This window comes from Anticarsia gemmatalis, chromosome 20, assembly GCF_050436995.1.
Source record: "Anticarsia gemmatalis isolate Benzon Research Colony breed Stoneville strain chromosome 20, ilAntGemm2 primary, whole genome shotgun sequence".
Classification (NCBI taxonomy): domain Eukaryota; kingdom Metazoa; phylum Arthropoda; class Insecta; order Lepidoptera; family Erebidae; genus Anticarsia; species Anticarsia gemmatalis.
The window spans coordinates 6559851-6573155 of NC_134764.1; the positions used below are offsets into that span (position 1 = coordinate 6559851).

The 13305-nt window shown below is 39.9% G+C and overlaps 2 protein-coding genes and 1 non-coding gene across 6 annotated transcripts; 1 reads left to right on the top strand and 2 right to left on the bottom strand.

The window, feature by feature from the left end:
• The first annotated feature begins 33 nt into the window (after positions 1 to 33).
• RpL6 (ribosomal protein L6) lies at positions 34 to 3977 on the top strand. Of its 2 annotated transcripts, none has more exons than XM_076127449.1 (6): positions 34 to 133; positions 506 to 656; positions 1042 to 1193; positions 1829 to 2000; positions 2568 to 2753; positions 3784 to 3977. In XM_076127449.1, exons 2-6 carry the CDS (start codon positions 513 to 515, stop codon positions 3943 to 3945), a joined length of 816 nt encoding a protein of 271 aa, XP_075983564.1. In that variant the 5' UTR covers positions 34 to 133; positions 506 to 512; the 3' UTR covers positions 3946 to 3977. The 2 variants fall into 2 exon arrangements, with proteins under 2 accessions (XP_075983564.1, XP_075983566.1); XM_076127451.1 differs by having other exon boundaries at positions 106 to 208.
• Positions 3978 to 4326: 349 nt separating this feature from the next.
• LOC142981834 (uncharacterized) lies at positions 4327 to 13240 on the bottom strand. 3 transcript variants are annotated; one of them, XM_076127961.1, is made up of 17 exons: positions 12568 to 13240; positions 12393 to 12487; positions 12150 to 12297; positions 11900 to 11990; positions 11552 to 11711; positions 10890 to 11003; positions 10648 to 10754; positions 10187 to 10351; positions 9614 to 9715; positions 9144 to 9285; positions 8705 to 8836; positions 8235 to 8382; positions 7519 to 7650; positions 6584 to 6753; positions 5214 to 5386; positions 4786 to 4943; positions 4327 to 4459 (listed from the first exon to the last, which is right to left on the bottom strand). In XM_076127961.1, exons 1-17 carry the CDS (start codon positions 12980 to 12982, stop codon positions 4347 to 4349), a joined length of 2565 nt encoding a protein of 854 aa, XP_075984076.1. In that variant the 5' UTR covers positions 12983 to 13240; the 3' UTR covers positions 4327 to 4346. The 3 variants fall into 3 exon arrangements, with proteins under 3 accessions (XP_075984076.1, XP_075984077.1, XP_075984075.1); XM_076127962.1 differs by having other exon boundaries at positions 4333 to 4462; positions 7519 to 7644; XM_076127960.1 differs by having other exon boundaries at positions 4333 to 4462.
• On the bottom strand, positions 11754 to 11825 carry TRNAE-CUC (transfer RNA glutamic acid (anticodon CUC)). The gene has a single exon. It is a non-coding gene; the product is annotated as a tRNA-Glu (tRNA).
• Positions 13241 to 13305: the final 65 nt, after the last annotated feature.

Sequence of the window (13305 nt, forward strand, 5' to 3'; positions counted from 1 at the left end):
TTATTTAATATTATTTTTCTCTTTCTGACAGTGGCGCAAAAGACAAGTATCCAGATACGTTTGCTGTTGTATGCAAACCTACCATAGACAAAGCCTTCTTCGAAAAGTTCTTTTTCTTGATCCCGGTTGGAATGTGAGTTGATGTCGATTTCAATGAAAATAAATCCAAAGGAATAGATTTGTATTCAATCAATTTTCTGCGCTTTACGTAAGATTTGAAAAGTACAACCTTCAAACAAGTGATTGTGTCCAATATTTTCGTTTACCTAAAACTAAAAATCTTTATTTTTTGGTGTCTAAGTTTTGACACTCGCTAAGTGAAGAGTGATTATGCCTGTGAATTTGTTGATTTTCTCGTGTGTTTATCCAATTGCGGAAGTGCCATAGCCGCTAAGTTGTGTTAAGATCACTTATTTGTTGGGAGACGTGTTAAAACACAATTCTAACCTCCAAAGTTGTGTCAGGTGGTGAGTTTGTTTTGAAGATTGTATTTCTGTTTGTGCAGATCATAAATGGCTCCACCACAGCCCAAGGCGGCGGCCAAGCCCGCCGCAAAGCCTGCAGGCGTTACCAAGGCCAAGGTTGGCAAATCTAGGAATTACGACCTAGGAAATGGAGTTGTTCGTTTCTCCAAGTCAAAGATGTTCCACAAGAAGGTGAGTTGTTGAACAGATTTAAATAGGTGTAATGGTTAAATTTTGACGAAATTTAGTACCTAAGAGAAGTCTAGTCGTTTATGTATGTTTACACATTGTATGATGGTATCAACCATTTGGTGCAGCCTATTATAACCTTAGATTCTGCCTTCAACTTTCTCTTACAATCGGATTCTTTCGTGCATGTGTGATCTATGGTTAATATGTACAACAGGTAGTGTTTCGTAGTTAATATACAAAGAATACAAACAAATTGTAATTTGTTAGGTTATGTTTAACATTACACATTTGCAGTCGTTTTGAATGTGGTAGCATGGATAGGAATCTAGACTAGTAGTCTTTGATCCCCAGATCATCAAGATTAATAATCTGTTAATGTTTTCAGGCCAAGTACAGGTTTGTGGGCAAAAAGAATGCCAAGCCCGAAAAGCCCAAGAAGCCCTCAGTGGCTGTCAAGCAGATTGGTGGTGAGAAGAACGGAGGAACCCGTACTGTGCTCTTGAGACGCAGGAGATCTTTCTACCCCACTCAGGACAAGTGAGTATTTTAATTAACTGCTCTAATACTTAGAAATTAGTCGATAATTTACGAGTTTCAGTTGCATTAGCTAGTAGGCTTTCTTAAACTTCTTCTTAGATCTGTAGGAAATCGAGCTCAATAATAGGACCATAGATTATTCTAAAATAGATCTTTTGTTATGAAATGAGAGAGTATAAACTTTCTAATTGCTTGTCTACTGTGAGACTGCCGGCCCCAATACAGGCACTTACAGTCCATCAGTTAAGAATCACTGGTGTATATCATAAATACTGAGGTATAGTCCACTGTGGTATGTCCTTATTAGAAAACTCAGTAGAAAAATGGTCAGTGAGGAATTTTTTATTGGTTGAATACCCAAAGGCCAGCTTCATAAGGCCTTTATCGTTTCTGTAATTAAGTATATCACGACAATCAAAACATATAATTTTTGTAACCACTTACTTATTAATTAGACTACATTAAACTTTAGATTAAATTAGAACTACATTGACCAAAATTGTTAACATGTTTAATAACAAAGTAGACCAATATTCTCTGATAACATAGCTCAAACACTTTGTGAAACCAATAAAATCATCATTATATAAATTTTTACTTGTATCCTTGTTAAAATTAATGTCACTTTGTTCCAGGATCCGCACTCACCCCCACCACAAGACGTTCAGCAAGCACGTGCGCAGGACGAGGCCCACGCTGACCCCCGGCACCGTGTGCATCCTCCTCGCCGGCCGCCACTCTGGCAAGCGCGTCGTGCTCGTCGGAGTGCTGCCCAGCGGACTCTTGCTCGTCACTGGACCTTTCGCCGTGAGTACCTTATTACCTAAGCGCCGAGTGTACTACTACCTATATTCCTTAGTACTAGCTGAATGTGGAAAACATTTCTCTCGTAAATTAACATCTTTATATATTTCGAAATGTGGTCCCACAATGGAACTTTAAAATAATTTGATGATGTTCAGAGTGAAATTGTTGAATGTTAAAAATTTATAGTAAACTAGCTGACCCGCGCAACTTCGCTTGCGTCACTTAAGAGAATTAGTCAAAATTTTCCCCGTTTTTGTAACATTTTTCGTTGCTACTCCGCTCCTAATGACTGTAGCGTGATGTTATATAGCCTATAGCCTTCCTCGATAACTGGGCTATCTAACACTGAAATAATTTTTCAAATCAGACCAGTAGTTCCTGAGATTAGCGCGTTCAAACAAACAAACAAACTCTTCAGCTTTATAATATTAGTATAGATTGGTACTGTTGGTTTTTATTGGGTATCAGTGATGCTTTAACTCTCAAAGATATTCCCTGCAGTATGAGAGTAACCAAATATTTGAAAATTTGAACTGTGTATTAATATCAGTTATGAATAATTTCTAGTTCAACTCGTGCCCCCTGAGACGCATTCCCCAGCGCTACGTGATCGGTACGTCGACGAAGATCGACCTCGGCGACTTCAAGCTGCCCGAGCACCTCAACGACGAGTACTTCAAAAAGAACAAGAAGAGCGCCAAGCGCAGCGTCAAGCGCAAGCAGGGTGAAGACATCTTTGCGTCCAAGAAAGAGGTCAGTTATTTGGTAACTTCCAGTCAGAAACACACAGCAGTGTCTTCAATTCCGTTTGTTAATCTGTTAATATTGAAAATTACTCAATAAGATAGATTTGCACTTGCTTTCTTTTAGTAACTTGTACATTGTTTTAGGGCTCTTTCAATTTAGACGTTTCGTGTCGTACGGCTGCCGCACGTTAACCGTGCCGCTGGTTATAGCCCGCTGCCGTACCGCTGCGGTACGTTAGCCGTCCGACACCAAACGCCTAAATTGAAAGCGTATCTGACTGCCGTGCGTTTGTATGTTAGTGTTGTTTTAAATTCATGTGACAGCAGTGTAGCCATGGACTCTGACGAAGAAACATTACTGTTAGTGCTCCTGTTAAAAAATATCAAACAGAAACAAAAACGCCGCGCCCGTAAAAGAACACTACCGATGTTTTCATTAACATGTAACTTTGGTGATTTCCATATTCTTTATCCTAGGTTGAAACATGACCCAAGCAAATTTTTTAATTACTTAAGAATGTCAAGAGAATGTTTCTACGAATTACTCAATAATTCAATTTCATTTATAAATTCTTCCACGTCTATATCATCCATTTTAAGCAAATAATAAACATGAAAATTCAATGAAATTAGCTGTCACGTTTAGTCACCGCACTATTCAACAGCGAAATGAACACGTGGAGCTTGCGACGTTACCGTCCTGTCGTCGTGCGTTCTCGGTACCGACACCGCACTGTTGCCGCACCGTGCGATTTGTATGAAAACAAATGACCGTCCGTGCACCGTACGACAAACGCACCGTTTCGGCACTGCTGCGGTCCGACACGATACGGCTAAATTGAAAGAGCCCTTATGTATCAAACAAAACACGCCCAAAAAATATCTGTAATATCATTTGATTCTCAGTTCACATAATTCCATATTTTTAGGACATTAATTCCGACATCGAAACTACCTATCAGCCTCTGAGCAATACAGAAAATCGATGTGTTCGTATTTATACATAAATGTTGACGATATATTTGGCTTGTGAACAGAAATACGTGCCCTCGGAGCAGCGCAAGACTGACCAGAAGTCTGTCGACGAGGCGGTAGTGAAGGCTATCGGCAAGCGCGCCGACAAGAAGACGCTGAGAGGCTACCTCAAGTCCGCCTTCGGTCTGCGCTCCAGCCAGTTCCCGCACAGGATGAACTTCTAGATATAAGACACAATAAACATCTGTGACTAAAACTATGTGTTTGCTTTTTACTTTTTTACCCCAGTCGTCGCCACTGCTCACCCGTTACTAAACGTCGCGCAGCGGGCGGTTACCTATAGGTAGCGGCTATTCGTGGCATTTCATGGTCTAAGATGGATATCATGGTCATACATAAGACATACATTAATTATTATTAGTAAAAAGCTCTAGGGGTCTAAAAAAATTGTAAATTGTATGTTTGAGGCAAGTAGTGTTCTGAGATATCTGAAAGATCTCTGCTATCTTGTTGAACTATAGCATCTATAGCTGAAATCTTATGAAACAAACTGCTTTCATTGCGACTAGGTAACTGCTGAATAAAAAATAATACAAGAGACTTGAGGTGCATGTATTTATTGAGTTCACTTGAACTTGTTGGCGGGCTGGTGTGGCCGGACGCGCGCCGACAGTGTGTTGCGAGAGCGCTGGCCGTGACGCTCGCGCCACTCCGCCTCCAGCCGAGCGTATACCCCACCTGCTTTGAAAGTAAAGAATACGGTAGACGACTTAAGTGACAATATTGATTACAACTTATCAAGCTCATTGATGAACTTGTAGCGGAATAATGAAGTCTGCTACTATGCTTTTACTTTGACCGTTGCATGGGGGGTATTGTGAGTTCAATTCCCGCAGGGTCAACGATTTGCACAAAAATTCTGAGTTGCTATCAAGTATCATATTTTGAAGTGTATGTCGACATATCCGCTCTGCACTGCCCCGCAGAAAAGGCAAGATACACAAGTACCTACCTAAAGCTTTTTGTGAAAGGAGTACATGTAAATTTGTCAGTGGTGAACTCACCAGGCGGAGTCTTAGCTTTGCTCTGTTGTATCTGCGCGTTCCTCGCGAGTGCGGCTCGCATCTGCCTCGCGGCGCGTTCCTCGAAGCGTCGCTGTCCGTCCTGGTTGCTGCGCGCCGACAGACACGAGATCCACTGGCGACCCACCACGCGGGTGCGTCTGAGGAACAACGCCCTTTATACAGTGTCCGATCGTAAAGAGGCCATTTGCCATATACCAGCGTACTGTTCTTACCGAACTTTCGGCTAATATAAAAGACCAAAACAGCACTTTGCCCAACTTGGGAATCGTGGCGAGACCTTGTAGTCAGCAGTCGTATACACTATACTCCGGCTACTACCCATACCACGAAGACAGAAGCTGTCTATCTAAGTAGGTGTATTCACCTCTTCTTATCCTAATTGCAATAGAGTATGGGAAATTACGTACTTGGTAGCTGGATGTGAGTGTGAGTGTCTCCTGGCGGCCCTGAGCTGTGGTCTCCTGGGCGCCGACTCCTCGTCGCTGCGGGCGCTGGCCGAGCTCTGCTCGCTGTCGTCAGACGAGCTCGACTGCTCGCCGCCGGACTCGCCGGCCGAGTCGCCGCCTCCGGGGGCGCCTTTCTTTGTATACCACAGTATTTGTCACTTACAATTATTATGAGCATTCAAAGAAGAGCAGTAGGTAAGGTTCAATCAAGTCGCCAACTCTCGTAATTGCAATGGACGACAGTAATAATATTGAAATTTAATTTGAAACGTTTTTATTCACGCGAATAGGGCTTGAGTTCTTCCGGCACGTTTGAAATCGGTAAGATAATAGGTATAGCTACATTACACCTTAAACACTACTATTCTTTGAAGGTAATAATAATAATAAAAATACCAATGACGAAAGCTAACTGAAGGTTTAGTACAGTCAACCTAGGTAACTCCGAAAGTAACATGCGATGTTTTACACTTTATCTTGGAATTTGAATTTACAGCTGATTGCACAGATGCTATTGGGTATTTTGTAAGCGCTCTCATAATACTTCTCGCTTATAGGCATACCCAAAATAGACATTAGACACGCTTTTAGACATTAACCAGATTGACTGTACCTACCTACCTACATAAATAACAAATAGGTAAATTATGATTATAATCAGTCGTGATCACTTAGCTTTCGAAATAGACAAGACAGAAAATATAATTTAGAATTTATTTCTGAGCCACTGCAATTTGTGGTTTTTCAGCTTTATAAAAAATGCAAAATGCTATTGAGTACCATCTACTACCTAGGTGCTACCTAGGTTTAATACATACCTAAGTATGTATTAAATTTCTGTAATACAAGCAGTAAAACATGTATGTGAAGAAGCAAACAAAATATTTTTTGTGAGATGACTGGAAAAGTTTTAAATTTTATTTTATAGAACACCACATAAAGGAATGCACTTACCTTATTGAACTACACGAAGGAATAAGGTGGGTACCAACAGCAATCTAACTAAAAGAGGCTTAGATAAGTGCAACAACGTACAACTGTACATTACTTGGACAACTAAATCAGGCTTAATGTAAACTACAACCAGACAGATACTAAATTTCTAATGCTACTTTCTAATATTGTAAACGCTATCCAATCTAACAAATTTTGTTCAGTAAAGGTTTCTAAAACATGCTTTTTTGACACGTATAATTATAAAATGTAACATGACAGGTCATGCAAATACAATATCAAGGAGAGCAAATCGTTACCGAAGTAGCAAAACCTTTAAAATCGCAACGTCTCGTAGTCCAGGCCGGTCATATTGGTTTTGGTCCTTCGAGACTTACCTTTGTTTTTGGGAGTTCCTCTCGTGGTTCTTTGACGGGGGGCTTGGGGGGAGGTTTAGGTTCCCTCTCCCTCTCAGGAGTGACGACGGAGCCGGTGGAGCAGTTCCCGGCTAGGGACTGTGCGGAGACCTGAGCCGTGCCCAAAGCAGGCGAGCCGGGCCGCGCGCTCGCTGCGTATACGTGGATTTTGAATCGTATTCACTCATATTTTACCCTGCTTTGATTGTCTTCCAACAAGTGGTCGGTGATTAGTTTTTATTAAACGTCAGTATTTATTTTCAACTTTTAATTAAATACATGGGGAGTGATCTCTACTTTGTTTAAACACATCGATGAAATTACACGATAACCTTTTTAATTCTTTGGCTCTATATGCACATTACTTGGTTTTCAAAATATAAAAACATTTATTTGAGCCAAAGAACTACGGTGTTGTGTATTTACAATATTTATTACGACTAAGTATCGACAAATTATTAAGTAATTCACCAATACTTTACTGTGTGTGCCTTTGACCTATGATTGCCAATTGCACCCTATTAATTTTGCAAGCTATGTGTCCCCCATGGCCGCTACATGTATTGCCAATTGAACAGCGTATTTACAGCGGTTTTTTTTGGTTTCCCCTCTGTGATTCGGTGATATGCAAAACCCTTTTTTACCCAAACTTATTTTTTAGAACAGTAGATTAACTGATAAAAAATATCACTTGTTAGAAAGAACTCTGACTTTACGTAGCGTGGAACGAAACTTCAAATCAGTGACGGCATTTTACAGGGCGCTGGTGTGATATACGAACTCCAAAACTATTTAAAAGTTCGATAACATAATAAATTTAGCTCACGAAGAAAAAATATTGGCAAAAAGGTCCCACACATCACCGCAGCACACCCCATTAGTGGTTATTCACGACACGGTCAAAGTGCGAGTCTCACGGTTGAACTTATTGTTGCTGGTGTAGAGCTTGCCGAGGAGGCCGAGAGGGGGGCGCGGCGGCACCAGCTGTATGCCCTCCCACCAGAACACCTCCTTGCACTGCAGCCGACCGTTGCTGTCCTCACCTGGTTCTAGGAGCACAGTTAGATACCGCTCTTTGGGATACTATTGGAGTATCCACTAAGAATAATCAAACCTATTATTTAACGTAATTAAAAACAAAATGTTCACAGATATAATATTATCATAATATGAAATTGTAAATTCATTGGAACCTAAATCTTAGTAACAACATGTTTTTTCGTGGCCCAGTTGGGTGTCCAACTGTCGGTCTAGATTCTCTCCCCATTCCTTCTAAATCATTCTATGAGCGGCATTCAAAACATTATAGTCATAAAAAGAAATACAAAATTGAAACTTGACAAAAAAATCAAGTCAATCAAGCAAGCAGTTCGACTTTATTCAGGCATTATCGTTTAAGAGCTTTGTAGACTTTGAGAGTTGCAATAAATAAGTAGGTGTTGCGCTACACCATAAAATTGTAGTAACATTAAAGAACCCTCAATGTTGCTACGGTTAGATAGCGTAGGTAATGTTATTTTAAGACACGAAATAAATGTGTGTGAGAGATCCTCTATCCCGTAGTGAGATCACAGAATAATGTTCTGTAGAGCGAATAATGTAAGTATTGATATATAGAGCTGTTCTAACTGACCTCTGCCAACAAGCCTGGTGAGTCGTTCAGGGAACATGAGCTGTGGCGGCCGCATGGCGATGATGTCGCGGAACTTGTTGTAGATCTCCATCATGGAGGAGTCCGTCGCCAGGCGCTCGTCCGGCACGTGCTCGCGGAACTGACAACCCTGGAGGTATACACATTTATGACAAAGATGCTACGTGGTTTTTGGTAGTATGTCTACTATGGCCTGTTTTTAACAGAATCAGATAACTTCGAAAAGTCTTTGGTTTGTTTTGCCTCGTGAAAATTGCCAACTTATTATAAAGGTCGGTAGGCCAAATGTTATTTAATACGTTGTTATTTAGGTGGTAGAAGAGTAGTAAGTACTCCAAAATTTTACACCATATGGTGTGGATAAAGTGAGCAATTTGCTCAACAATTGTTAACGAGCAATCTTTTGCCTGGCGAATAATAAAAAAAATTACTTAAATCAAAGAGCAACTAACAGTATTCCTGGTGACAGTCTCAAAGCGGTAGGCTCTCTCCCCGCAGCAGGGGTATCGTCCCGCCGGCAGCGAGGGCCTGCCCTCCAGCGCGAACATGTGCGGCGGCTGCTCGTGGTGGGAACACCACTCCATCTGGAAATGCCATCAAGTTAAATTAAATGGCACATGCAGAGAAAAAACGCCATGGAGTATTGTTAAGTTCCAAATGTTCCAAGTAAGTAGGTGGTATAACTTACTTGATAATACTTACTTAGTACTGCCGAAATGTAAATAGACGTTCAGCCGTGACCTTTCAAATATAATCACGATGCCTGAAACGCCTAGGTCTTCCCTTTTCCGTTCTAATAAAGAACCTAGAGGCGGGGACAGGCGTGGTGCAGAGAGATGAGCTTCTTGTGTTTTGAACGATAACTGGAATGGGTTTAATCAATGTGCTGACCTGATAAGCAGGAAAGTAGCTCTCACACAGTTGACACTTGAGGAAGTGGCAGTCGGCCCACAGTCGCCAGTACACGCGGCGCCACGACCGCAGCTCACCGTACAACCACGTAATGTACTCGTTCAGACTCCACGACTGGTCTCTGGACAACAAATGACATGTATCAGACAAGAATATCTATTTTTCAGTCAAATGTATGCTAGGTACAATGCCGTTAGACATTAGAACTACCTGATCGGTACAAGCAGAACAAGTGTAGTAGGTAATTGCATCGAGTAGGTTATTTGGTTCCATAAATACTGCCAAACTTAAGGTCATATTCCACTAAGATAGTTGAAGCACTGAAAGAGCTGCCAGGTTTTAATACGATCCCTAATCTGCGTTTGCGTCAAATTTCGTACGCCTTAAAATCTAATATTGTTTTCTATCGTAGTCTACGTTTAGTTAAGATAAAGTTATGATCATCTCACTTGGTGTGTGTAGAGACAACGTTTCCTCGCCGGTCTATCCGCATGCTGGCAGGCTGACACGGCACCTCCTCGGCGATGTGGCGCCCTAGTAACTTGTTGCACCTACATGACATTATGAAAGTAATAATTAAGTAACCAGACTCTGGCATGTAATCCAAGCTTGTGCTGTTTAAAAATCATCAATCATAATATTTATTTTTTCTTTTTTGATATAAAATAAGCAAAGACTTTTACATTCATACAAACAACGCATATAGAGAGACAACCAAGAAGGGGGCTATCATGCATCTAAATTGACAACTAAGTATTTGACAGCCACTATGCCGTACATTGTTTTCTTCAAAAGATTATATAGCGATTAACACGTTACGTCAATGCAGCAATAGTGATTATCAAGTTGTCATCCGAGATATGTGAAACGCATACAGATCCAAAAACAACTATTAATAGATCACAAGCTATGTACAAATGGAAAATCGAATCCACGACGTCGCGCCGAGACAAAAACCACTTGAAATTGAACTTCTACGTCACGTACATTGGAAATCAAAGACAAAATTGCTTCAAACTCACTTGCTGCACTTAAAAAGTGTGGCGAGTGTAGAGAAGTGTCCCCGCAGTGTTTCAGGCACCGGCTCAGCAAGAGACAGTATCATCTTGCAGTACAGACGAGACTGAATCTTGTCTTTACGATCCCTGATCGCTTCTAACTCCGCGTTTGTGTACATTGCTGCTAATCTGTGGATCGTAGACTTTTTGATTAAAGAATAACCTTATGGATTACTTTTGCAATAAATTGTATAGGTAATAACTTAGTTCATTCCCGGTGAGAATATATGTATACTATTTTAGTTTTCCTTTATAGGACAAAATCAATCCTGAGAATTCATGGCGGTTAAATGCAAACAATAAAAAAAATGCATAATATTTAACTGTAAAGGGATTGCCGTGCGGCTAAGGGGGGATCATTTGGCAATAACGATATGATTTTGCGGGTTATCTCTTAAAAACAAAGAATAGCTATTAGACCTCACCTGGTAAGCAGAGCATCGCTGAGACACGCTAGATTAGTGGATGTCTTCACAATGTCGTTCATGTGAGCGTGGCAGTAGATCAGACAGTCGTGTAGCAATGGCTCCATCTGCAATGTCACTCATACTATAAAATTCAGATTTTTAAATAAGCTCGAATGCAACATTATTGGATTCGAATTCGAGTGCCGGGAGTAAGCTAGCAAGTCCGGTTTTTTAATAAAACTTAAAAGTGACTTCTTTACCTGTAGGAAAGACGCTGACACCAATATAGGCACAACATTGTGAGGATCCAGGAGCGGCCAGTCAGCTACTAGGATCGTGTCTTTCTTCACCCAACGCATCAGCCAATCGAATATCTGAAAGCCATTATTAATATAACAACTTCAGGAAAAAAAAATTGAGCACCCCCTTTTCCTCGAGATTTACGCAAAATTTTATGTGTTTTTGTTACACATATAACAATTGTCTTTGAACTGACTACCGCTTCTCATGAATGCTCTACTAACCCTCGGTTTCTGAGGTACATTTAGCTGTAATTTATCTATTCAATAGCGTTTAAACTCTCATAAAAAAGCTCTATTGAATAGATAAACTACCGCTAAATATACTCAGAGAGCGGGCATAACTGACGCATGCTTTGGGCTAATAATGTAGACCAATATAAATCGGACCGTAGCATAACTTAACTATTCAGATAGGATTCGAGTTATTCCGGTTACTAAAATGTTGCAGTTTTTAAAAATAATGGTGCAGAACCGTTTCGTGTGCGAGTTCAACTCGCACTTAGTCGGTATTTATGATCGGTCGAGTGTTATTTATCCATTTGCAGTCACTTTACCTATTGGATAGATTAATCAACACTTATCCATGAGCTATGAAACTGGCTCTTAGTATTATATTTTACCTGTATATCACAGTGCACAGATATATCCATATCTTCTAACCTCTGACCGGCTGTTACGTCAGCAAAATATCCCATTTTTGATACCAACAATTTTTGAGGACATCTAAAATCTTTCTTCAAGCCTTTCACTTCATCACATACGTGAATTTCCACATCACCGCTGAAAAAAAGAAAATAAGTTTTGAAAAAGAGTTAAAAGAAATTCCGATACCGGGAATCGAACCCGAGCCTCCTGGGTGAGAGCCAGGTATCCTAGCCACTAGACCATATCGGATATGACTACTGAGTTGAAAAATGTATAGATATCTTACAATGGAATTAAATTGGTAATATTAGTGAAGTTCTTACTCTTGTTTTTGATTGACACGTTCTTGAGCTGCAGTAACTGAAGATTTACGTCTGCCTAGACGGTCTCGTGATTCTTTTTCGTCAACGAACCCTTGAAAGAATGAGTACAATTATATTTATTCATTAATAAAACGTTAAGTAAAGCGATTATAGTTATCGTCAATTAATTATCTAACTACAGGTAGTCTAGCTATTAGAACTACTGGGACTTTAAAAGCTAGCATAGAATAGCCAAATGATGTTTAAATACCTCCAAAACTTGATGGTTTTTTCACTTCAACCACCGTTCCTGACGTTGTCTTCTTTATTATTGGTGCGTAAACACTTGTTGTCTTGGCTGGCTTTTTATAACCAACCAAATACGGCAAAATAGAATCCAAAATCCCTTCATTTACGACCTAAAAAAATATTTATATTAACGCCATCTAATAGTCATTTAATGAACTCGTAAGCATTGAACAAAAATTTTTACTTATATGTATATCCTACTTACATCATTTAATTTACAGTTGAGATTAGCTTCAGTCCATACCCCAAGCATTTCGACCCTAGCTTCGGGGGGTAAAGGTCTTTGTCGAGCACCTTTGCCTGAAAGTTAGCTGAATGTATTTACTTACTGCAATACTAGATGGCAGCAGTAGTTATGATACAAGAAAAAAAATTGATACCTTCAAGTTCACTGCAACTGAATCTTTTATCCACACGTTCTTCGCTATTTTTCTTCTCAACTATGGTATCGCTCTTGCTAATAACCGGCTTTGGGTCAGCATACGTTGTCTGATAAAGTAGATCGCGTTCTTGTTGTTCAATGACATGATTAATTACTGTTAATTTCGTTAATTCTTCCCAGTCTATCTTCGATCCTTCATCCTCATCGCCTTCTAAATGCTCATACACCTGATAAGCTGTTTTCATAAAATCAAAAAAGTCTTTTACTGTAATTGTCTCGGCTGGAACACTTGTCTTTACCGTAGAATTTCTTCTCGAAGAAGGTTCCGATCGCAGAGGACTGCTGTTTCTATTACCATCACCTTTTTGCATAAACATTGACGAAGAGTCAACTTCTGGATTCGGGCTTGCCATTTTTAACACAATTTTCTACATCACACGAAATAATTAATACGAATATCGATCTAATACTAAAAGGTTTCCTGGAAACGGGAACTTCACGATGAGTCGAAAACAGCATATAGAGGTCGTTGTAAATCCAACCTAATTTATATTAGTTTTACTTCTACTTAGATCGTTCTGAATTTTCGAAAATTTGAGAGAGCCTGTAATTAATTTTTTGTAATGTACACAAAATCAAAAAAATATTGACATAACCTAAGTTTTCAATGACACAATGTTTTCTTTTAATTTAACGGAAGTTTTTATTTTCGAATAAAAACTATTTATGTATCGAG

Bases quoted from the DNA above. Each gene is read 5' to 3' on its own strand.
- RpL6 (XM_076127449.1), top strand. From the start codon at position 513: ATGGCTCCACCACAGCCCAAGGCGGCGGCCAAGCCCGCCGCAAAGCCT. The intron at 1,194-1,828 runs GTGAGTATTTTA...ACTTTGTTCCAG, and splicing joins TTCTACCCCACTCAGGACAA to GATCCGCACTCACCCCCACC. The intron at 2,001-2,567 runs GTGAGTACCTTA...AATAATTTCTAG, and splicing joins TCGTCACTGGACCTTTCGCC to TTCAACTCGTGCCCCCTGAG.
- LOC142981834 (XM_076127960.1), bottom strand. From the start codon at position 12,982: ATGGCAAGCCCGAATCCAGAAGTTGACTCTTCGTCAATGTTTATGCAA. The intron at 7,651-8,234 runs GTCAGTTAGAAC...CTGTGCTCCTAG, and splicing joins CACCAGGCTTGTTGGCAGAG to AACCAGGTGAGGACAGCAAC. The intron at 6,754-7,518 runs GTGAGACTCGCA...ACGTATACGCAG, and splicing joins CAGCAACAATAAGTTCAACC to CGAGCGCGCGGCCCGGCTCG.